Source organism: Prionailurus viverrinus, chromosome F2, assembly GCF_022837055.1.
Source record: "Prionailurus viverrinus isolate Anna chromosome F2, UM_Priviv_1.0, whole genome shotgun sequence".
In the NCBI taxonomy this organism is placed as follows: Eukaryota; Metazoa; Chordata; class Mammalia; order Carnivora; family Felidae; genus Prionailurus; species Prionailurus viverrinus.
This window is the reverse complement of record NC_062578.1, coordinates 53283794-53308012: the sequence shown is the minus strand read 5'-3', so window position 1 is coordinate 53308012 and position 24219 is coordinate 53283794. Positions and strand designations below refer to the sequence as shown.

Here is a 24219-nt window from a genome sequence, read left to right as displayed (position 1 = left end):
TTGTCTCACAGGGTCCCCCTAGGATCTCTTGTAGGGCTGGTTTAGTGGTGACAAATTCCTTCAGTTTTTGTTTGTTTGGGAAGACCTTTATCTCTCCTTCTATTCTAAATGACAGATTTGCTGGATAAAGGATTCTTGGCTGCATATTTTTTCTGTCTAGCACCCTGAAAATCTCGTGCCAATTCTTTCTGGCCTGCCAAGTTTCAAAAGAGAGATCAGTCACGAGTCTTATAGGTCTCCCTTTATATGTGAGGGCACGTTTACCCCTTGCTGCTTTCAGAATTTTCTCTTTATCCTTGTATTTTGCCAGTTTCACTATGATATGTCGTGCAGAAGATCGATTCAAGTTACGTCTGAAGGGAGTTCTCTGTGCCTCTTGGATTTCAATGCCTTTTTCCTTCCCCAGTTCAGGGAAGTTCTCAGCTATTATTTCTTCAAGTACCCCTTCAGCACCTTTCCCTCTCTCTTCCTCCTCTGGGATACCAATTATGCATATATTATTTCTTTTTAGTGTATCACTTAGTTCTCTAATTTTCCCCTCATACTCCTGGATTTTTTTATCTCTCTTTTTCTCAGCTTCCTCTTTTTCCATAACTTTATCTTCTAGTTCACCTATTCTCTCCTCTGCCTCTTGAAGCCGAGCTGTGGTGGTTTCCATTTTGTTATGCATTTCGTTTAAAGCGTTTTTCAGCTCCTCGTGACTGTTCCTTAGTCCCTTGATCTCTGTAGCAAGAGATTCTCTGCTGTCCTGTATACTGTTTTCAAGCCCAGCGATTAATTTTATGACTATTATTCTAAATTCACTTTCTGTTATGTTATTTAAGTCCTTTTTGATCAGCTCATTAGCTGTTGTTATTTCCTGGAGATTCTTCTGAGGGGAATTCTTCCGCTTGGTCATTTTGGATAGTCCCTGGCGTGGTGAGGACCTGCAGGGCACTTCCCCTGTGCTGTGGTGTATAACTGGAGTTGGTAGGCGGGGCCGCAGTCAGACCTGATGTCTGCCCCCAGCCCACCGCTGGGGCCACAGTCAGACTGGTGTGTGCCTTCTCTTCCCCTCTCCTAGGGATGGGATTCACTGTGGGGTGGGGTGGCTCGTCTGGGCTACTTGCACCCTGCCAGGCTTGTGATGCTGGGGATCTGGCGTATTAGCTGGGGTGGGCAGGCAAGGTGCACGGGGGCAGGAGGGGCAGGCTTAGATCGCTTCTCCTTAGGTGATCCACTTCAGGAGGGGCCCTGTGGCAGCGGGAGGGAGTCAGATCCGCTGCCGGAGGTTTGGCTCCGCTGATGCGCAGAGTTGGGTGTTTGCGCGGAGCGAGCAAGTTCCCTGGCAGGAACCGGTTCCCTTTGGGATTTCGGCTGGGGGATGGGCGGGGGAGATGGCGCTGGCGAGCGCCTTTGTTCCCCACCAAACTGAGCTCTGTTGTCAGGGGGCTCAGCAGCTCTCCCTCCCTTTGTCCTCCAGCCTTTCCGCTTCCCGAGCAGAGCTGTTAACTTATGACCTCCCAGACACTAAGTCGCGCTTGTTGTGGGAACACAGTCCGTCAGGCCCCTCCACTTTTGCAAGCCCAACTCGGGGGCTCTGCTTGGCCGGCGAGCCGCCCCTCCGCCCCGGCTCCCTCCCGCCAGTCCGTGGAGCGAGCACCACCTCGCCGCCCTTCCTACCCTCTTTCATGGGCCTCTCATCTGCGTTTGGCTCCGGCGACTCCGTTCTGCTAATCCTCTGGCGGTTTTCTGGGTTATTTAGGCAGGTGTAGATGGAATCTAAGTGATCAGTAGGACGTGCGGTGAGCCCAGCGTCCTCCTAAGCCGCCATCTTGCCGCAACTCTAAAATGTGTATTTCTTAAATACACCAGTTAAAAGACAGAGATTGTCATATTAGTTAATAAAGAAAAAAATCCGATTTTATGCCATCTACGAGAAACTCCCATTAAATACGAAGATTCAGCTTAAAGGTAAAGGAATGGGGAGAGCCTGTGTGGCTCAGTTGGTTAAGCGTCCATCTTGATTTAAGCTCAGGCCATGATCTCCCATTGTACATTTAAACTAGACCTATAGATGAATTATTTCATTGCTTTTTATCTACTCTATATTTTAACATATTGCACTTAATTTTTTTGTTTTAATTTTTTTTTCAACGTTCTTTATTTTTGGGACAGAGAGAGACAGAACATGAACGGGGGAGGGGCAGAGAGAGAGGAAGACACAGAATCGGAAACAGGCTCCAGGCTCTAAGTCATCAGCCCAGAGCCTGACGCAGGGCTCGAACTCATGGATCGCGAGATCGTGACCTGGCTAAAGTCGGACGCTTAACCGACTGTGCCACCCAGGCGCCCCAGCACTTAATTTTTAATGTGTACAGTTACATGTATACCAATTTTAACTGATAATATATAAAATTCTTCCAAAGTAGCATATGAGTAAAGAACTCTTCATCTGCTTGACACCATACATTTAGATAAGCTTAATGATTAAATTCCTACCTCAAATAAAACCTTGCTGGCACTAGGGAATGTTCATTACTCAATGGAAAAGCCACAGTGTTTCAGTCAATCAGTGTGGTCAACTTGTGAAATGCTCAATTTGTGGTGTTACATGGAATGAAATTGAAAAAAGATTTATGCACAGATATTTTCTTTTTACTTTAACTTTTTTTATTGTCACAGTTTGACACAGAATACATTCACTTTTTGCTACTAGAACATTAATTTTATGTCTTTATCTTGTGAAGAGATCTAGGAAAGATAGTATGAGGAAGAAATTAGGAATCAAGGTTATTAAACATGTCAGTGGCTTCTGGATTTCTGTGCACTCCAGATACAGAATGAGTTATACAGGAATTAGTTTACCTCACTTGAATCTAATGTTACCAGATAAGTAGCTAATACATTTTTGCCTTCAGAGAATCCCTTCTCTTTGCATTTTTTTTTTTATTTTTTGGTAATGCGAGTGTGGCCAGATACATTTTAGCCATAGTAGAAACCATAGCCCATCTTCTATTTGGTTCTCTTCCTCAGCCTTCAAAAACCTTGGATTTCCCATCCTAAATAACCCCTTGCTATCTGCTTCCATCTCTCTCTTGGAACAGCAGTCTCTAGTGGAGCCTTCACTTCTGCCTCTTGACTTACTCCTGCCAGTCTGGTCTCTGCTCTGTCAGCATTACTGAACTCCTCTTTGACGTCATTGATGATATCCTAATATCCAAACTGAAAAGCCACTTTCTTTTAGTTTGTTAAATAAAAACTGTATTTAAGGTGTATATCCTGATTTGATATGCATATACATGATGAAATGGTTACCACAGTCAAGCTAATTTACATAACTTCTCACATAGCTACATATGTGTGTGTGTGTGTGTTCGATGAGAGCACCTGAAGTCTCTCTCAGCAAATTTCCAGTATTCAATACAATGTTAACTATAGTCATCATACTTGTACCTTAACTTTAATGTTTAGAACAAAATGACATATCCAAATGTTGCCATTTTGTTTTTGTAACATCTCTATTGCAGACTTCCTAGAGGATTATGTTTTTAGAGACTTTATGATTAGTCTCTTTGGTGTTTCTATAATGGAAATCCTTAAAATAGGATTTATGACAAAGTTATCCTTATATCAGCTTATAAGTTCTAACAGGTAGTGTTACAGTAAAGCTTTGAAAATCCTATCCTGTCATAAATAAAATAAAATGCTTCCCTGTCATTTGGGTGACTTTAGGGATTGATATCTAAATGAGGAGGTATTTATGAAATGGTACCCTAGACCAATTTGTCTTTGAGTTAAATAGAATCCATGATATTTTTTTCTCCCTCCCTCCTACCATACAACTTCCTCTCATCTGGACTTGTTTCTTTCCTTATTTTGTTTGTAAATACAGGAACTGGGAAAGAGCTCTTTAAGTCATGCTTTGCCCTTAGTTAATAGGAATTATTTTTGCATATTTCATGGCATAAAACCTGTACCCTTAAAGGAACTTTGCTGTTCAAGCAAAAAATGTTTTGTCAGAGCCAGAAAAATAGCACTGATTAGTTATGACTCCAAGCCATAAACTTTTACCATAGAGATTTTGCGACTCTGAGTTTACTGTTTTTAATTCCCCAGAAGTTTTAATCTTTTATTTAATGTGTAATTTGGCCATAATCCTTACAAAATAGAATTTTAAATGCTCCATGATGCACACAAATATATTTAAGTAAACTGTCTTCTCAACCAGTATACCCAGGTGTAGTTTATGGAGGGATATGTTTTAGGTACATGTGCACTTAAAATTTTTTTTTTTTACATTTATTTGTTTTTGAGAGACAGAGCACAGCGAGGGATGGGCAGAGAGAGAAGGAGACACAGAATCCAAAGCAGGCTCCAGGCTCTGAGCTGTCAGCACAGAGCCCGATGTGGGGCTTGAACTCACAAACTGTGAGATCATGACCTGAGTCAAAGTCAGATGCTCAACCCACTGAGCCACCCAGGCACCCCACACGTGCACTTATAAAGATGCATACACATGCATCCCTCTCAGAAATTGTGCACAGTAATTTTTAGGATGGACTACTTCATTGCTATTGAAATTGTCAGTGACCTAGAATTTCAGATTAAATTGAAGGGTCATTAAAATATAGCTGCAGTTGTCTTTAAAACAACTTGATTAATGCTATAATTATTTTAGCTTTTAAGAAAACATGTAAATCATGAGCCCTGGGCATTATTTTGGTGAGATTTAGAATTTTTTTATAGGAAGATGTGGAAAATGCCTACTTTAAGGAAATTTAAAATACTTTATCAAGTGTTAAGTGTATCAAAATATAAGTATTAATCCTTACATTTATTACCCATGCATTTTGTCAGTTTTGTATTAGAATCAAACTGATTAGAAGTGATTTCCATAAATGTCTTGTCTTCTGACTGAATTCTGTACTACTACTGTAAAAAAAAATGCTAACCTAATTTTTGAAAATGGTAAAGCAGGAAAGCTTTCTATTCTCAATAACTCAGTGTCCGAGTTCCCTGATAAAGGAGTTATTATAACCTTGTTATATCTTTGCAGCTGTAACTTTTTTTCATTAGCAACATAATAGTGAAAGGTAGAATACAGTTCTTTTACAAGATGATTTTTTTATATGTGAGCCTTAACATCTTTTTTTCACAGTCTTTCCTTAAAGTCCTTTTTTTTTTTTTTAACCAACTTCATTTTTGTTCCCTCATTTGGACAGGCTGGCTTAAATGATTGAAAGCCAAATGAGGATGCAGTATCTGAGTATAGTAAATGTGCACAGCACTTTGCCCACCCTACAGTTTTGGTGGGCATGACTTCAACCGTTAATAGCCATTTTTAACTTTTAACTCAACTGCACTGATGCATTTAGCTCATGTTTAAACACAGGTCCTGAGCCTGCTGCCCTGCTAAGATGGTGAGAATGTTGCCTTTTTTTAACATAAATTCTTAGTGATTTCTCTATATGTTTTTTTTCATGGAACTCTAGGACATGTCTTTACTATAAACATAGTTGTTTGGAATGTGAATCTCCTCTTGGATATCTGATTCAGTGATGATTCATTTTAAATTGTTTCCATTAGGTCGTACATCGTTTCATGTTACTTGTAAACTTTTGGTTTCTCATGTTTTCTTTTAACACCTAAGTTAAATAAAACTGATTAGAGTATAGTGATATAAGCAATGCTTGGGAAATACTATGGATACTTATTGTGTGTATATGTATGTATGAACATGTGCAGTAGCTTCCTTTGATTTTACTTTGTATTCTACGCTTAAAAGTCAATATACTTCTGGAGAGTAAATTACCATTTCCAGTTGAGGAGAAATAAAGCTAATTTATTAAAGATTAGGATGTTTATAAAAATCCTTACCCATGTTCTGCTCTTTTAATATTTGGCAATCACAGACAAAGATATTAGGATTCAAGATAACTCAGCAAAGTTTTAGACTTCTTGCAACTTTAGAGATTTGATGTCTCTAATAATCATTAGGTGTGTTGAACATGTTATTTAGAGTTCCTTGTCCAGTATTTTGCTTCTGATTGAGATCCATCACTGCTGCTTGGGTGGTTGACAAAGATTCTACATTGACCATAACATTTGTTTTGTTTTTACTTGTAGACAGAGACTATTCATTTTGGCAAATACTTGTTTACTTTCCATGTTCTGCAAGAATAACAGCGAAAAAAAAATGCCCTTTATCATCCTGGTCTTGTATCAAAACAATGATGGGCCCAGCCTTCATTTTATGAATTTGATGGTCCAGGCATTTAACCGTGAATGACCTGTTCATAGGGTTTGTGGGAGCCTCTGATTAAAGGGAAGAGTGTTGTAACACTGAGCTTCTTCCTCTCTTACCTCTCAGGACATCACATTTATATCACACAAAGGTGATGAGAGAGAGATTAGCACAATGGATAAGGAGGGTAAACAAAGGGAACAGACTCCCTGAGTTCAAATCAGAACTCTGCCATATGCTGGCTCTGTCATCTTAGGTTACCTTACCTTTATGATCTTCTGTTTTCTTTTCTGCATAGTAGGACTAAAGATACTATCTATTTCACAGAGGTATTTTTAGTATGAAATGAGTTGTACATAAAACACTGCCTGGCACATAGTTAACACCTATGTGGTGGTGGTGGTGATTAGCTAACACCTACATGATGATGATTTAATAATTTGGAAGAAGCTCAGGGTACCTTTCTGAAAGAAAAAAAGGATTTGTAATATGCTTCCTTCAATACAGCTAATATTTTAATACCTCTCATATTAAATATTTGACACAATATTTGTGTCACCTGGTCTGAAAGGGAATTACTTTCCAATTTTTGAAGTGCCAACTCTATATCCTAGATATATATCTATATACTCTCTCTATATCTATATACTCTATATATCTATATAGATATAGATCCTTTAAAAAGAGTCCCCCAACTTGATAATAGTTCAAATTTATTTTTTTAAGTTTATTTTTGAGAGACAGAGAAAAATGAATGAATGTGGGGGAGAGGCAAAGAGAGAAGGGGGGTAGAGAGAGAGAATGAATGAATGAATGAATCACCAGGCAGGCACACTGTCAGCACAGAGCCTGATGTGGGGCTTGAACCCATGAACCATGAGATCATGACTTGAGCCAAAATCTGACGCTTAACTCACTGAGCCACCCAGGTGCTCCTATAATAGTTTTTTTAAACTGCAATTTTTTTTTTTGTCCAACTCTTTAGAATTTCTGCAAACTAATTAGATTGTCTTTCAAAAAAACCAGAATCTTGTTAATTGGGTGAATTGAGACATAGAGTAAAGTAAAGCAAGTTTCTGGTATATAACCACAGGAGAAATGAGTCATCTGTAACATGAGTGATCTACACCTTAGCTTGAGCATAAAGATAAGGGGCCCTTTTCCTGGCTGTGTGCCTTCCTCTTGACACAGGGGCAGCTTGATTTCTGCTGCTTTCTTGGGGCATCATCACAAATGGAACCAAGGGAGGGGAGTCCCAGCACAAAGAAGTTTGCTTCATTTCACAATTTGGAAGCTATTTCTCAGCTCAGTTGGGAAGGAGGTTGTCATTTACTTTGAAGTGCTCTTACATCCTCTTCCAAAGTTCTTTCTCCTGCCCACGTCCTTTTCCTCAGAGTTTTATACTCTCAACTTGTGTATACTCTTAACTTGGTGCTGAATCACCTCTTGAAGCTTAAAAACAATTCTGGATTTTCTGTCCTGAAGGTTTCAGTCAGGAGTCAGTGGATGACTAGGGAACCTATATTTAAAAATACCTCCCTGGAGGATTCTATGTCTGGCCCATGAACTGGCTTTTGGAACCACAGGTCTAAACTTTCAATTCTCAGCTGGAAGAGAAACATCCTGTGTTTTCTTCCCTTGGGCCTTACCATGGGCACACTGTTGATACTGAGCTGGAAATGCTAAATGTGTTGCTTGACCTCAGGAAACTGAGGCTTTGAATGCCTTAACCCCAGGGAAGAATTAAAATGAGAAGTATACATTGTAGGGCCAGGCCCATGGGGAAACTAATGTGGCCCAAGGGAACCCTGATATACTGGGGGACTGGTTGGGAATATTGATGCTTTTTTTCATCCTAGTATTTACTTATTAATTTGTTTGTTCAAAAGCCATTTAAATGATTATGAGATCAAAGACATTTTGCTGGGCACAAGGGATGCAAATAGTATAGTGGAAAGAATACAGGTTTTAGAATCAGCGAGATGTTGGTTTGAATCCTTGCCGAGCTATGTGATTTTGAGCTATTAACTCCTCTAAACTTATTTCCTCATTGGCAAAATGGAAATAATGCCTACCTTGCAGGCTGTCATAAGGATTATAAATAATACACATGAGGCATCTCACATAAGTTAGCATTTATGTGGCAGGTATAGTGTCTGGAACTGTACACACATTTTCTTTGCGCCTCTTAGGTGGTACTATTTTTTTTTTTTTTTTATGAAATTTATTGACAAATTGGTTTCCATACAACACCCAGTGCTCATCCCAAAAGGTGCCCTCCTCAATACCCATCACCCACCCTCTCCTCCCTCCCACCCCCCATCAACCCTCAGTTTGTTCTCAGTTTTTAACAGTCTCTTATGCTTTGGCTCTCTCCCATTCTAACCTCTTTTTTTTTTTTTTCCTTCCCCTCCCCCATGGGTTCCTGTTCAGTTTCTCAGGATCCACATAAGAGTGAAACCATATGGTATCTGTCTTTCTCTGTATGGCTTATTTCACTTAGCATCACACTCTCCAGTTCCATCCACGTTGCTACAAAAGGCCATATTTCATTTTTTCTCATTGCCGCGTAATATTCCATTGTGTATATAAACCACAATTTCTTTATCCATTCATCAGTTGATGGGCATTTAGGCTCTTTCCATAATTTGGCTATTGTTGAGAGTGCTGCTATGAACATTGGGGTACAAGTGGCCCTATGCATCAGTGCTCCTGTATCCCTTGGATAAATTCCTAGCAGTGCTATTGCTGGGTCATAGGGTAGGTCTATTTTTAATTTTCTGAGGAACCTCCACACTGCTTTCCAGAGCGGCTGCACCAATTTGCATTCCCACCAACAGTGCAAGAGGGTTCCTGTTTCTCCACATCCTCTCCAGCATCTATAGTCTCCGGATTTGTTCATTTTGGCCACTCTGACTGGCGTGAGGTGATACCTGAGTGTGGTTTTGATTTGTATTTCCCTGATAAGGAGCGACGCTGAACATCTTTTCATGTGCCTGTTGGCCATCCGGATGTCTTCTTTAGAGAAGTGTCTATTCATGTTTTCTGCCCATTTCTTCACTGGGTTATTTGTTTTTCGGGTGTGGAGTTTGGTGAGCTCTTTATAGATTTTGGATACTAGCCCTTTGTCCGATATGTCATTTGCGAATATCTTTTCCCATTCCGTTGGTTGCCTTTTAGTTTTGTTGGTTGTTTCCTTTGCTGTGCAGAAGCTTTTTATCTTCATAAGGTCCCAGTAATTCACTTTTGCTTTTAATTCCCTTGCCTTTGGGGATGTGTCGAGTAAGAGATTGCTACGGCTGAGGTCAGAGAGGTCTTTTCCTGCTTTCTCCTCTAAGGTTTGGATGGTTTCCTGTCTCACATTTAGGTCCTTTATCCATTTTGAGTTTATTTTTGTGAATGGTGTGAGAAAGTGGTCTAGTTTCAACCTTCTGCATGTTGCTGTCCAGTTCTCCCAGCACCATTTGTTAAAGAGGCTGTCTTTTTTCCATTGGATGTTCTTTCCTGCTTTGTCAAAGATGAGTTGGCCATACGTTTGTGGGTCTAGTTCTGGGGTTTCTATTCTATTCCATTGGTCTATGTGTCTGTTTTGGTGCCAATACCATGCTGTCTTGATGATGACAGCTTTGTAGTAGAGGCTAAAGTCTGGGATTGTGATGCCTCCTGCTTTGGTCTTCTTCTTCAAAATTCCTTTGGCTATTCGGGGCCTTTTGTGGTTCCATATGAATTTTAGGATTGCTTGTTCTAGTTTCGAGAAGAATGCTGGTGCAATTTTGATTGGGATTGCATTGAATGTGTAGATAGCTTTGGGTAGTATTGACATTTTGACAATATTTATTTTTCCAATCCATGAGCAGGGAATGTCTTTCCATTTCTTTAAATCTTCTTCAATTTCCTTCATAAGCTTTCTATAGTTGTCAGCATACAGATCTTTTACATCTTTGGTTAGATTTATTCCTAGGTATTTTATGCTTCTTGGTGCAATTGTGAATGGGATCAGTTTCTTTATTTGTCTTTCTGTTGCTTCATTGTTAGTGTATAAGAATGCAACTGATTTCTGTACATTGATTTTGCATCCTGCAACTTTGCTGAATTCCTGTATCAGTTCTAGCAGACTTTTGCTAGAGTCTATCGGATTTTCCATGTATAATATCATGTCATCTGCAAAAAGCGAAAGCTTGACTTCATCTTTGCCAATTTTGATGCCTTTGATTTCCTTTTGTTGCCTGATTGCTGATGCTGGAACTTCCAGCACTATGTTAAACAGCAGCGGTGAGAGTGGGCATCCTTGTCGTGTTCCTGATCTCAGGGAAAAAGCTCTCAGTTTTTCCCCGTTGAGGATGATGTTAGCTGTGGGCTTTTCATAAATGGCTTTTATGATCTTTAAGTATGTTCCTTCTATCCCGACTTTCTCAAGGGTTTTTATTAAGAAAGGGTGCTGGATTTTGTCGAAGGCCTTTTCTGCATCGATTGACAGGATCATATGGTTCTTCTCTTTTTTTTTGTTAATGTGATGTATCACGTTGATTGATTTGCGAATGTTGAACCAGCCCTGCATCCCAGGAATGAATCCCACTTGATCATGGTGAATAATTCTTTTTATATGCCGTTGAATTCGATTTGCTAGTACCTTATTGAGAATTTTTGCATCCATATTCATCAGGGATATTGGCCTGTAGTTCTCTTTTTTTACTGGGTCTCTGTCTGGTTTAGGAATCAAAGTAATACTGGCTTCATAGAATGAGTCTGGCAGTTTTCCTTCCCTTTCTATTTCTTGGAATAGCTTGAGAAGGATAGGTATTATCTCTGCTTTAAACGTCTGGTAGAACTCCCCTGGGAAGCCATCTGGTCCTGGACTCTTATTTGTTGGGAGATTTTTGATAACTGATTCAATTTCTTCACTGGTTATGGGTCTGTTCAAGCTTTCTATTTCCTCCTGATTGAGTTTTGGAAGAGTGTGGGTGTTCAGGAATTTGTCCATTTCTTCCAGGTTGTCCAGTTTGTTGGCATATAATTTTTCATAGTATTCCCTGATAATTGTTTGTATCTCTGAGGGATTGGTTGTAATCATTCCATTTTCATTCATGATTTTATCTATTTGGGTCATCTCCCTTTTCTTTTTGAGAAGCCTGGCTAGAGGTTTGTCAATTTTGTTTATTTTTTCAAAAAACCAACTCTTGGTTTCTTTGATCTGCTCTACAGTTTTTTTAGTTTCTATATTGTTTATTTCTGCCCTGATCTTTATTATTTCTCTTCTTCTGCTGGGCTTAGGCTGCCTTTGCTGTTCTGCTTCTATTTCCTTTAGGTGTGCTGTTAGATTTTGTATTTGGGATTTTTCTTGTTTCTTGAGATAGGCCTGGATTGCAATGTATTTTCCTCTCAGGACTGCCTTTGCTGCGTCCCAAAGCGTTTGGATTGTTGTATTTTCATTTTCGTTTGTTTCCATATATTTTTTAATTTCTTCTCTAATTGCCTGGTTGACCCACTCATTCGTTAGTAGGGTGTTCTTTAACCTCCATGCTTTTGGAGGTTTTCCAGACTTTTTTCTGTGGTTGATTTCAAGCTTCATAGCATTGTGGTCTGAAAGTAAGCATGGTATAATTTCAATTCTTGTAAACTTATGAAGGGCTGTTTTGTGACCCAGTATATGATCTATCTTGGAGAATGTTCCATGTGCACTCGAGAAGAAAGTATATTCTGTTGCTTTGGGATGCAGAGTTCTAAATATATCTGTCAAGTCCATCTGATCCAATGTCTCATTCAGGGCCCTTGTTTCTTTATTGACCGTGTGTCTAGATGATCTATCCATTTCTGTAAGTGGTGTATTAAAGTCCCCTGCAATTACCACATTCTTATCAATAAGGTTGCTTATGTTTATGAGTAATTGTTTTATATATTTGGGGGCTCCGGTATTCGGCGCATAGACATTTATAATTGTTAGCTCTTCCTGATGGATAGACCCTGTAACTATTATATAATGTCCTTCTTCATCTCTTGTTACAGCCTTTAATTTAAAGTCTAGTTTGTCTGATATAAGTATGGCTACTCCAGCTTTCTTTTGGCTTCCAGTCGCATGATAAATAGTTCTCCATCCCCTCACTCTCAATCTAAAGGTGTCCTCAGGTCTAAAATGAGTCTCTTGTAGACAGCAAATAGATGGGTCTTGTTTTTTTATCCATTCTGATACCCTATGTCTTTTGGTTGGCGCATTTAATCCATTTACATTCAGTGTTATTATAGAAAGATACGGGTTTAGAGTCATTGTGATGTCTGTATGTTTTATGCTTATAGTGATGTCTCTGGGACTTTGTCTCACAGGGTCCCCCTTAGGATCCCTTGTAGGGCTGGTTTAGTGGTGACAAATTCCTTCAGTTTTTGTTTGTTTGGGAAGACCTTTATCTCTCCTTCTATTCTAAATGACAGACTTGCTGGATAAAGGATTCTTGGCTGCATATTTTTTCTGTCTAGCACCCTGAAAATCTCATGCCAATTCTTTCTGGCCTGCCAAGTTTCAAAAGAGAGATCGGTCACGAGTCTTATAGGTCTCCCTTTATATGTGAGGGCACGTTTACCCCTTGCTGCTTTCAGAATTTTCTCTTTATCCTTGTATTTTGCCAGTTTCACTATGATATGTCGTGCAGAAGATCGATTCAAGTTACGTCTGAAGGGAGTTCTCTGTGCCTCTTGGATTTCAATGCCTTTTTCCTTCCCCAGTTCAGGGAAGTTCTCAGCTATTATTTCTTCAAGTACCCCTTCAGCACCTTTCCCTCTCTCTTCCTCCTCTGGGATACCAATTATGCGTATATTATTTCTTTTTAGTGTATCACTTAATTCTCTAATTTTCCCCTCATACTCCTGGATTTTTTTATCTCTCTTTTTCTCAGCTTCCTCTTTTTCCATAACTTTATCTTCTAGTTCACCTATTCTCTCCTCTGCCTCTTCAAGCCGAGCTGTGGTGGTTTCCATTTTGTTATGCATTTCGTTTAAAGCGTTTTTCAGCTCCTCGTGACTGTTCCTTAGTCCCTTGATCTCTGTAGCAAGAGATTCTCTGCTGTCCTGTATACTGTTTTCAAGCCCAGCGATTAATTTTATGACTATTATTCTAAATTCACTTTCTGTTATGTTATTTAAGTCCTTTTTGATCAGCTCATTAGCTGTTGTTATTTCCTGGAGATTCTTCTGAGGGGAATTCTTCCGCTTGGTCATTTTGGATAGTCCCTGGCGTGGTGAGGACCTGCAGGGCACTTCCCCTGTGATGTGGTGTATAACTGGAGTTGGTGGGCGGGGCCGCAGTCAGACCTGATGTCTGCCCCCAGCCCACGGCTGGGGCCACAGTCAGACTGGTGTGTGCCTTCTCTTCCCCTCTCCTAGGGGCGGGATTCACTGTGGGGTGGGGTGGCTCGTCTGGGCTACTTGCACCCTGCCAGGCTTGTGATGCTGGGGATCTGGCGTATTAGCTGGGGTGGGTAGGCAAGGTGCTCGGGGGCAGGAGGGGCAGGCTTAGATCGCTTCTCCTTAGGTGATCCACTTCAGGAGGGGCCCCTCTTCCGTGGGCCTCTCGTCTGCGTTTGGCTCCGGCGACTCCGTTCCGCTAATCCTCTGGAGGTTTTCTGGGTTATTTAGGCAGATGTAGATGGAATCTAAGTGATCAGCAGGACGTGCGGTGAGCCCAGCGTCCTCCTAAGCCGCCATCTTGCCGCAACTCTAGGTGGTACTATTGATATCAATTTAGAAATGAGTAAACTAAGCCTTTGAAACAGTAACTGCTCCAAGATCACTAGCTTCTGAGAGGAAGAGCTTTACTTTGAATCCAGGGCTGTCTGACCCCCAATCTGATGTCCTAACCATGTATCCTAGATGCCTGCTCAGTCTAGTGTCATGTGACTCCCCCCACTCCAGACTAGACCTAGGTGTGACCCATCCATGGGCTGGCCAGGCATCGATGACTCTGTGGCAAGGCGTATTGATTCCCTCTCTGGGGACTATGCAATCAAGACTAGAGACTGAGGTTGTTACAAAGCTTAAAGGTCATGGGGTTTATTCAGGGCTAGGGTTGCCTTCATAGACCATGTGTAAACTGATGCTGAGGGCAGAAGCCAGGTGGAGTCCAGGAAAAGCAAGAGAGTTCATTTTATGATAGATGATAAAGACCAGGTGGTTTAGGTTCTTTACCACATTCAGTGTGTAGATCTAGCCCATATATCTTTGCTCTAATTCCTCTTATTAGTTGAGATAAGTTTGACTATCTGCAACATGATTTTTAGAAAGACCAGGAGTCTAACCAGGACTCTAGTGGCATTAAAATGTAGCTTTGCATAGTTATTCACATAGTAGCCATGGTATACAGGCAAACAAAATTGCAACAGAAAGTGATAAATTTTTTAACAAGAGAGGTCTAACGTGATGAAGGGCACAGAGGAGGGAATGTACTTATGATCCTTCATGGAACATGTGTCTCCTTATGTTCTCCTGTGCTGGCTGTTTTCATGTAAGGCTCACTCCTTAGGTGGAGCAGTAGGCTTGGACTGATAGCCCGTTCTTGGACTTACCTAATATGTAGCAATTACTGATTCATTTTACTTGTAAGTATGTCTTCAAGTTCCAAAGAAATTGTTTGGAATCCAAATTAAATAAATGCTTGCCATATGATGATAGTCCTAAATATAATAGCTTGGGCTCCTTTTTTTTTTTTCTTTAATGGTTATTGATTGAAGACCAAGAAGAGGGTATTAAATCCTCTTATTCTAATGGAATTATCTTAAAAGGTATCTTCTGGTATAGCATGAAGTCAGCTATGGAGGAACTTGAAACTCTTCTCTGGTTATCCCATTGGTCCTAATCAAATAAAATCAGTTATATAATTTTCTCTGCAAAACTGGATGTTTTTCTGACTTAGGGGTGCCAAATGAGCCTTATATTTTTCTGCAAATTTTTAGTAAATTTAGGGTGTATAGCTGTACAACATTCTAGCAGAATGGTTTGAATACTGATTTTTTTCACAATATGCAGTTAACTAAGAAGATGTGTAAAGCACTTACAGTGCATGGTCCCTATTAGGAATGACCACCATCTCATTTGCCCTACCCAGGAAACATATAGATTGCACCTTGCTAAAAGAATAAGCATTGAATCAATGCAGTATACATTTACAGAAAGTATTAGGTTACAGATGCTATTTATGCAATTCATAAGGGGTTTTCAGTTATGAAGAGGGTCAGAGAAATATTAGTTGTCTTCTAAGACTTTTCTCTTGGAAAAAAAATCTAAACTTAGCCAGTAATTTAAAGCTGTTAAAGAATATGAAACCTGCTTCCCAGTCTAGCGCAGCTGCTAAGAAGCTATAGGAGCTTGGTTAGGATGCTCTAGTTTTTCTGTGCCTCATTTGCTTCATATCTTAACACTTGGCAGAGTTGGACTAGAGCAGGGGGTGGAACATATCTGCTATACTCTGTCTCTCTACCTTCCCAATTTGGCCAAATGATCATCATCCTGGGAGGCCAACTTGATGACAGCCCTTTGTCCTCAATCAGCACCTGACAACCAGCTCTTATACTTTTCTTAAATCTGTGTGCACCCCCTGGACCAGAAGATAATGAAGATAATTTTTAGTTTTACAACTCTGTTCTTATAAATAAGAGATCCAAGATAAGGACATGTTCTTTGCAGATATTTTATATTAACTGCCCCATAAGAAAATGGCAACCTGGATGTGTGAAGAATGCTTTTTCCCTAAATCACCATTTGAAAAGCAAATTCATTTGACTTTGCTTCTATCATGAGCTCCCTTGACCCTCAAACATCTTTTTAAAGGATTACAGTTACACTTTTCCTTGTGCTGCACTTGGACCTTGCTATGTATCCTTTAGTCCACTATAGAGCTTTAAAGAAAAAAAAAAGCCTCCAACTGGGGTTAAAAGAAAGTGTTTAAGAAGTTAGAGCTCCAAAGCTCCCCGGCCTGCACACTTTTTACACCAGAGATACTAGTAAAAGTGAATTGTTGCCCCCTTGTGGTATTTTTTCACACAAGTGAAACTGTAGAGTATAATTTTAATCTCTGCCACCTTGAAACTGTCTTTGCGATGAACTTATTATGAAAAAAAATTAGGTATTTTTGAAACCACCTCTCCTTGTTTATTTATTCTCATCTGTCTTAAACTTTATAGGATCTTGTCTTTGATATTTTTTGAAATACCAGATATCTAAGAGCTTAAGTCAAATGGATGACCAAAATTATATGGAAGAAACCCAAATACCATTCAAATTACTTTTCTGTAGTCCTTGGCACTTCAAATGAGTTTGTAGGGTCTTGGGAATATCTTATTGCCCCTTTTATAAGTTATGTTATATACCTAAAGATATTCTTCAGAGCTATAAAATAGGGAAAATTTGAAATACCATGTCCGGGAATGCTTAGTTGTGATATAGTTAATTCATAAGGGTTCAGGTGATCTTTAGGATTAGATTTTCTTCCATTTTCATTATATGGAATATGAAACAAGATTTTAAAACCAAATGGGGCTTCCTTTCAACAAAATAGACTTCATGCCCAATAAAATGCTTCATAGGAAGAGTGTAGAGGTCTTATGGACAAAGAAATCCATTTCATACTATGCCTTTTTACAATAAAAACGTGGCAAACTCTTAAAAATAGAACAGTAAAACAGTCATAATTGGCTTATTGATTAAATAAATTATCATAAATATATATAGGAATTCTAAATGATTTTCATGTTTGATTAGAAAAGTCCATTCTGTCAACCATTTTCTATTTCGGATGATTGTCCCTCTCCACTAATAACCTTGAAAGTGAACAACTACTTGCAAGCTATCTGAAGATGATGGGTAGGTTTTTGAAGCACCTGCTCTTTTATAAAGATGAAATGACTGACTACTTGGCAGATTTCCACGTTATGTCTTGAAACTGAAGATGCCCAGTGAAATCTCCTTAGTATGTAACTTGTTATTTTTCAACACTGCAAAACTTGTTGGTTTGTTTCTGGATTATTTTGCTCTCAAAGAAAATTTGATCACAGTCAGGAAATAGTCATTGAAGGATTTGCCAGTCCTTTCCAAAGACATTTGTCTGTGCAATATTTTTAGTGTAAGAGAGGTTATTTCTTTTTTTTTTATTAATTTTTTTTCTTTTTTTTAAAAAAAAATTTTTTTTCAACATTTATTTATTTTTGGGACAGAGAGAGACAGAGCATGAACGGGGGAGGGGCAGAGAGAGAGGGAGACACAGAATCGGAAACAGGCTCCAGGCTCTGAGCCATCAGCCCAGAGCCCGACGCGGGGCTCGAACTCACGGACCGTGAGATCGTGACCTGGCTGAAGTCTGACGCCTAACCGACTGCGCCACCCAGGCGCCCCGGGAGGTTATTTCTTAAAAAGCAGATAAATGTCACTAAAAACACAAATTAAAACAAGAAAACAAACAAGAATTTTGTACTATGAATAAGGAGACAGAGTGGATTCATTTGCTTTACTTATTCAAGGTCTTGCCTTGGAGTCTCAGCTAATGTAAAAATAACCATTACTATGTTATTCAGAAGTATTATAGACAGTGCAAGATTTTGATCTCAGGCTATGTAGGACATGCCGTGGTAGATCCCAGTAATGCTCATCATATTTGCCTACTTGAACGCCTTTCTAGATTAAAGCAGCTGTGTGAACTAATGTCCATCCTTAATGCCAGAAGTGTTTAGCTGGTACAGGAATTGTTAAGCTTTTATATCTTATATCCAATTAGGATTGACCATTCCACTAAAAAGTCTGCTTACCACCAGAGGAGGAATGTTTTGTATTATATCCTTTTCCTTGTAATCTATTTATGATAAATTTTAGGGACATGCAGCTTCCCTTGGGAGCAAATTTAATTGCTGTCACCTTAAGATACAAAATACTTCATAGTTGAAAACACATTTCAGTAATCATAAAAAGAGGTCATGAAAAATTGGGTAGTAGGAAATTTCCATAACTTAGGATTTTTTTTTAGAATTTTATAGTAAATATCTTTATGCATAAATCTCTGTCCAAGTTTAGGTTATTTTCCTAGGACAGATTCCTAAATTTGGATAAGTTACGAATATTTTAATGCTTTTGTATGCATTGCCAGATGGCTTTTAGAAAGACTGTATCAATTTTATATTCTCATAATGCAGCCTGATGCCTGTCTCTCTACATTCTCACGTGAATCTTGGCAGTAGCAACTCATTTGGCATTTTTAATTGTGAAATTTGGTTACTATATTAACTGTTTTTATTTCCCTTATGGATTATATTTAAGTCTTTTGTATATTTTTATATGAGCTTTTAAATTATTTAGGAGCCAAACTGGCATTTTCCCAGAGAATCATCAATCACCCTTAAATAAATAAATCTCTGTTGCTACTCACTCTTGGGCAAACTCAAGTTGCCCATGTGAGAAAAAGAAATTGCTCAATTGTTATTCATTGTCTACAACTCAGTCCTTGTGAAGATGTGGAAGCAACTTTCTCTGTTCTAACTTGCATGTGTCTTCTGAAGTACAACAAAATCCCCCAGTGTGGTGCTTACCTGACCTTTTTGTCCCTCTTGAGCTGCTTTGAAGAATGACAAGATCTCTGAGATGATCCCCAAGTCCCCCTGGTGAATTTCATAAATACAATGAAGCCCAGGTTTCAAGTTAGCATCACAAAATTGTCATTAAAATTTAATAGGAATTTGTCCTGGTTTCAGATGATCACTTTTGTCACAATTATGGATCTAAGAGTACAAATACATTTGTCATAATTGTTACTTACTTTCGTGTGTGTGTGTGTGTGTGTGTGTGTAGAGATAAAAGGGGAGATTTTTGTTATTTTTTTCATAGTCAAACTACTGAATTTTTTCTTCACTTTTCTTTCATTGCATTACAATTAGAAAGTCTTCCTCAAAACACTTAATCACCTTTATGGAAATCCTAGGCAACCTTTGTAGCCTTCCTGGGGATGTACAAGAACCATTGTTCCAATTAGGAAAAACTATGGCCTAAACCTAGCGAAGGAAAAACCTTCCTCAACTTTGGGGTTTATGAAGGAATGAAATTCATGTCTGCCAGGCAGTGGAGTCAGTATTTTCACAGCTTCATGCAATTTGTGAGTCTGCCTGATATCTTGGTTGAAAAGAATCTACCCTATTTCTGATTCTAATAGCAGTAATCTACAGCTGGACGTTAGGAGTATTTCCATAAGGGGCTGTTCACCTTTCTCTGTAGAAGAGTCCATAGGTTATCCTGTTGGACCATTTCCACATGTGTGCAAGTCAATGTAATTATGTTGGTTAGAGCGTGGTTTTGATGGTATTGTTCTAACTTCATTTTGATGATGATCTTGTGATATTTTAGCAACTCTCTGATGAAAGAGGGTCATGGCATCTTCATTCTGTAAATGTAAAAACTGGGAGTCACAAGTGTGATGTTATCTCAGTTACAGACCATACTTACCTACCAGCTCTTCTTCATTCTGCCTTTCTGTATTAAACCCCATTGCTTTCCTTAACAACTAAAATATCTAGCCAGTCTTCTGCATCTGTAAGACAGGGCTGAAGAGATTCAATGGATAGTGATTTATCAAGGCCACTGTACTTTTATTTATTTTTTATTTTTTTATTCTCTAGTTAGCATACCATGTAATCTTGGCTTCAGGAGTAGAACTCAGTGATTCATTTCTTATATATGACAACTGGTGCTCATCCTGAAAAGTGCCCTCCTTAATTTCCATCACCCATTTAACCCACCTCCATAAACCCTCAGGTCTATGTATTTAAAAGTCTCTTATGGTTTGCCTCTCTGTTTTTATCTTATTTTTCCTTCTCTTCCCCTATGTTCATCTGTTAAGTTTCTCAAGTTCTACATATGAGTGAAATCATGTGATATCTGTCTTTCTCTAACTTATTTCACTTAGCATAATACCCTCCAGTTCCATCCATGTTGTTGCAAATGGCAAGATTTCATTATTTTTCATTGCCAAGTAGTATTCCATTGTGTGTGTGTATACACACACACACACACACACACACACACACACACACACCCCACCCCACATCTTCTTAATCCATTCATCAGTTGATGGACATTTGGGCTCTTTCTATAGTTTGGCTATTGTTGATAGAGCTGCTATAAACATGAGGGTTCATGTGCCTCTTCAGATCAGCACTTTTCTATCCTTTGGATAAATTCCTAGTAGTGCAATTTGATGGGTCATAAGGTAGTTGTATTTTTAATTTTTTGAGGAACCTTCACACTGATTTCTGGAGTGGCTGCACCAGTTTTGCATTCCCACCAACAGTGCAAGAGGTTCCCCTTTCTCCACAGCCTCACCTGAGTTGTTAATTTTAGCCATTCTGACAGGTGTGAAGTGGTCTCTAGTGTGGTTTTGATTTGTATTTACCTGATAAGCGATTTTGAGTATCTTCATGTGTCTGTTTAAGGCCACTGTATTCTTAAAGCACTCAGGACAAAGATATGCAGAATTTGTCATTAGAGCTGGACATACCTGGAGGTTGACAATCTCCTCATAAAACTCTCACCTTTTTGTGCTGATCTTGGGCAGTGTATTTTCCAGGTGGTTGTTCATGAACTAAAAAGAAAGTGAAATGCATGAGTTGAATTTGGGTGACTGGCATCATACTTGCCTTTAGATGCTTCCTGTACAGGGTGAACGTGCTTAAGCATGTAAACTAATTTGAAAGTGTACAAGGCATTCTCCAAGTCTAAAAAGGAGGAAATATAAATTAGCATGCTTGTATGTCCAATATAACTTATTTTCAAATATATAGATAAAAACAGGGATATATATTTTCAGTTAGCTTTAGTCTTACCAGTTAGAGTTCAGAAGAAAATATGTACAAGACCTTTTTTATACCTTAGGTTAGGTTATATTTTAATATTTCTTTTTTTTCGAGTTCAACTTTAAGTCAAAACAGCCTACTTTGGACCACAAAATATTTTCAGTTAATTTAGGCCTATCCGTGGTCAAATCTTGGCTAACCATCTTAATTCTTTGGTATTTGCGATATATCCTACATGAGAAATGGGGCTGACCAAAAAGAAAACCAAGCAATGAACCAAAAGCACAGAGGTGTCATTCAAAAGAGACTTTTGAGGAAAATTTTTAGGGTTGTAACTAGGTCTCCCAAAACATCTTTATTTGGAACCAGTACTATATAACTTATCGCCAATGGAATAATTGTGCAATTTGAAAACTTATATAAGTTTTCAGAAGCATTGCTGAAATTTTGGCCACGCTATGAACTATTTTATGCAAATAGTGAGTTAACTTTTCTATCACACAATGTTTATATCAGCCAGCAAACCCAAAGACCATTCAATATTGACAATTACATCAGAATGATTTATTAGGTAAGTGGCATGAAATTGACCCTCTCTTAAAATAAGAATTTCCAGTCATTCAGTATAGATCTTCTGTTAGTGAAAGCAGTACACATTTTTCCTATGAAAAATTAAAATGGTGAATGTGAAAAGATTTAACAAATACTCAATATATTTTTATCTTAACACATTTAAAAATCTAGTAAAATTATTTTTCCATGTACTCAATTTCAATTTGCCTTTAAAAGAAACTCTAGGCTTTAAATAAATCAGATATGAGCTCATTTTTACAATGTAGTCAGCAATGATTTTAACTAAGGTTTTTGTTTAGAAAAAATAATTGATGCTTCTTTTTAAATATATAATTTTATGTTAAGTATTTAATCTCTCTGACCTCATTAGGTGTGTCTCATCATTAGATATAATGTTACTAAAGTAGTTGTAACTTTACAGCTTCTTTGATTAATGATGGTTTGGGCTAAGGTTTCACTGGGTAGGATTAACTATGTTTAAAGATGGCAAGCTGCCATTATAACATTAATGCCAGAATTTAATAAGAACCAGAAAATAACTTCAAGGACCTTAATAATTTAATGTGAGGGCATGATCATATTCTGATTATTTTACGGTAGTGTCCTATTAAAAATAAGTTATTCTTTATGTTGTGATAAAGTTTTACTCCACACACACCGAATATCAACTATGTGCCAGTCATGTGACTGTTTTCCATGCTCAAATAAGATAATATATGAGAAACATCTCCCCTATTTAGAAATCTCCTAGCCTTCTGTATTCTAGTGTTACTGATTTCTTAAGGCATGGGTCCATCTCCCTAACTTCTGGCCTGTTTCTTTCACATTTCTTACATTAGCTGCCACCTCCATTGTCTAGACTGAACAGCTGACCAGATATGGCCCTGTAATGAAGGGTGGGAAGGTTGGAAAGCATGCATTAGAAGTGAATGTCCTATTTGGGGTACAGATTACTACACAGGAAGAGAAAAGTTTTGCAGGACTATACTGTTAAAACACTAGTCTGTTGAGGGAAAAATCTTTCTGTACTGAGGGTGTATTGTAATGACTTCATTTCTGCAAAATACAGGTGCCCTTGATGCTCTTTACTGTTTTAAAACCTCCATGATTCCTATGTGTTTAGAACCAAAGAGGGAAATGGACCTAACACAAATAAATGCCTGCTATTCTTTGCTCTCACATTCTTAAGTATACATGCTTGCAAAGAAAAGTTGAGACCTTGTAAAAACTATAAACCATGACTACAAGATGTAAGAAGTAAAATACAGCAGAGGCAAAGGGAGACTAGATGCAAAAACTCCTGATGCAGACAAACCTCACCCCTTTAGCTCACAGTCTGGGCTTCCTGGTTGTGAAGGCAAAGAGGAGAAATAGGATTACGTGGTGGGTGATCTTCTGGTTGTAAGACACATGTCATCAGTTTTTCAGACACGCGCATTTTTCTTGTTCACTGTAATAAGAATAACTTATTCCAGGGGATTTGTAGAAGAAGCCATGGCCACATAAGGAGTGATGTCCCCATGAATTTTTATAGAAAAGAAGAAAGTATTTCACCTATGTCATTTCATACACCAGCCTTTGGAGAACAGGGAGGGAATAATGTTAAAAGCAAGACATTTTTTTCTCCCAGGGGGGCAGGGAAAAGGGGGTTTGAAACTTCTGGTATATTTACTGTAGATAGATGCTTATTTTCTTTCGCCCCACTGACCTGTGGAGCAGTAGAAAGATGTAAAGATGTCTAGTAAAGGGTAGCATTGTTAGCAGTCGGAGGGGATAAATGGAATTTTTGTGGCAGGATGATATTTGCAAGACTGATCAGGCCGCTGGGAGGTTTTTAAATATGCCAGTTCCCTATAACAGGAAGATCAGTCTCTGTTTTAGACAGCATATCCAATTTAGTAAATTATTATTATTCCGTCAAAATTAATGTGAACAATTTTCTCTTTGAGGCTGCTTTTTCCATAGGTGATGTTTTCCAGATGGGCTTTGTGTAAAACTCTTAATGTTTTGTGTTTTCTTTCCTAGAGAAAGAGCCTTTTCTGACATGTCTTCATTTCTTTCTCTTTCCCTCATTGTAGGAAAGAGAGCCCCAAAGGCAAAGGAGAAGAACAAGAAAAAGAAGAGGAAGCTGATAGAAAGAGCCCAGGAGCAACACAGTGTCTTCCTAGCTACAGACAGAGCTCATCAGTAAAATAGGAGACATGTAGGTTAGATTTTGGGGGATTTTTGTTTTTGCAAAAGTGCACAAAGCTACTCTCCCCGCCTGGACACTGGTGTGTGGCGTTTATGCTGCCTTGACCAGTATTTGTTCCTGGTAATGTTGTGAAAGGAAGAGCCACGAGCGTGGTCTCTGTTATTTATGCTTCAATTTGCATCTGGAGACTGTGAAGGCAGGAGCTCACGGCCTGAATCGGTGGAAGAGGGAGTGGGTGTCCAGCATGTGCCTTGGCTCCACATGCACGGAGGGAATGTGGCACCATGGAGAGGCAACAGCCGTGAGGCCCCAGACCACCACTGGAGAACAGACTTGTGCATATTTATGGGAAAGAAGACACTCCGCAGGCAAAGTGCTATTTCACCTGTGACCTTGATTTCTCACGTTGTGTATTTGCA

The 24219-nt window shown here is 38.9% G+C and overlaps 1 protein-coding gene across 3 annotated transcripts in view; it reads left to right on the top strand.

Annotated features, from left to right (window-relative positions):
• The window catches only part of RSPO2 (R-spondin 2), a 165345-nt gene extending 141348 nt beyond the window's left edge, over positions 1-23997 (top strand). For all 3 annotated transcript variants that reach the window (XM_047842672.1, XM_047842671.1, XM_047842670.1), the window contains one exon: positions 23685-23997. In XM_047842672.1, coding sequence (XP_047698628.1) covers positions 23685-23797 — 113 coding nt within the window. In that variant the 3' untranslated portion in view covers positions 23798-23997. The remainder of the gene's footprint in view (positions 1-23684) is intronic.
• Positions 23998-24219: the final 222 nt, after the last annotated feature.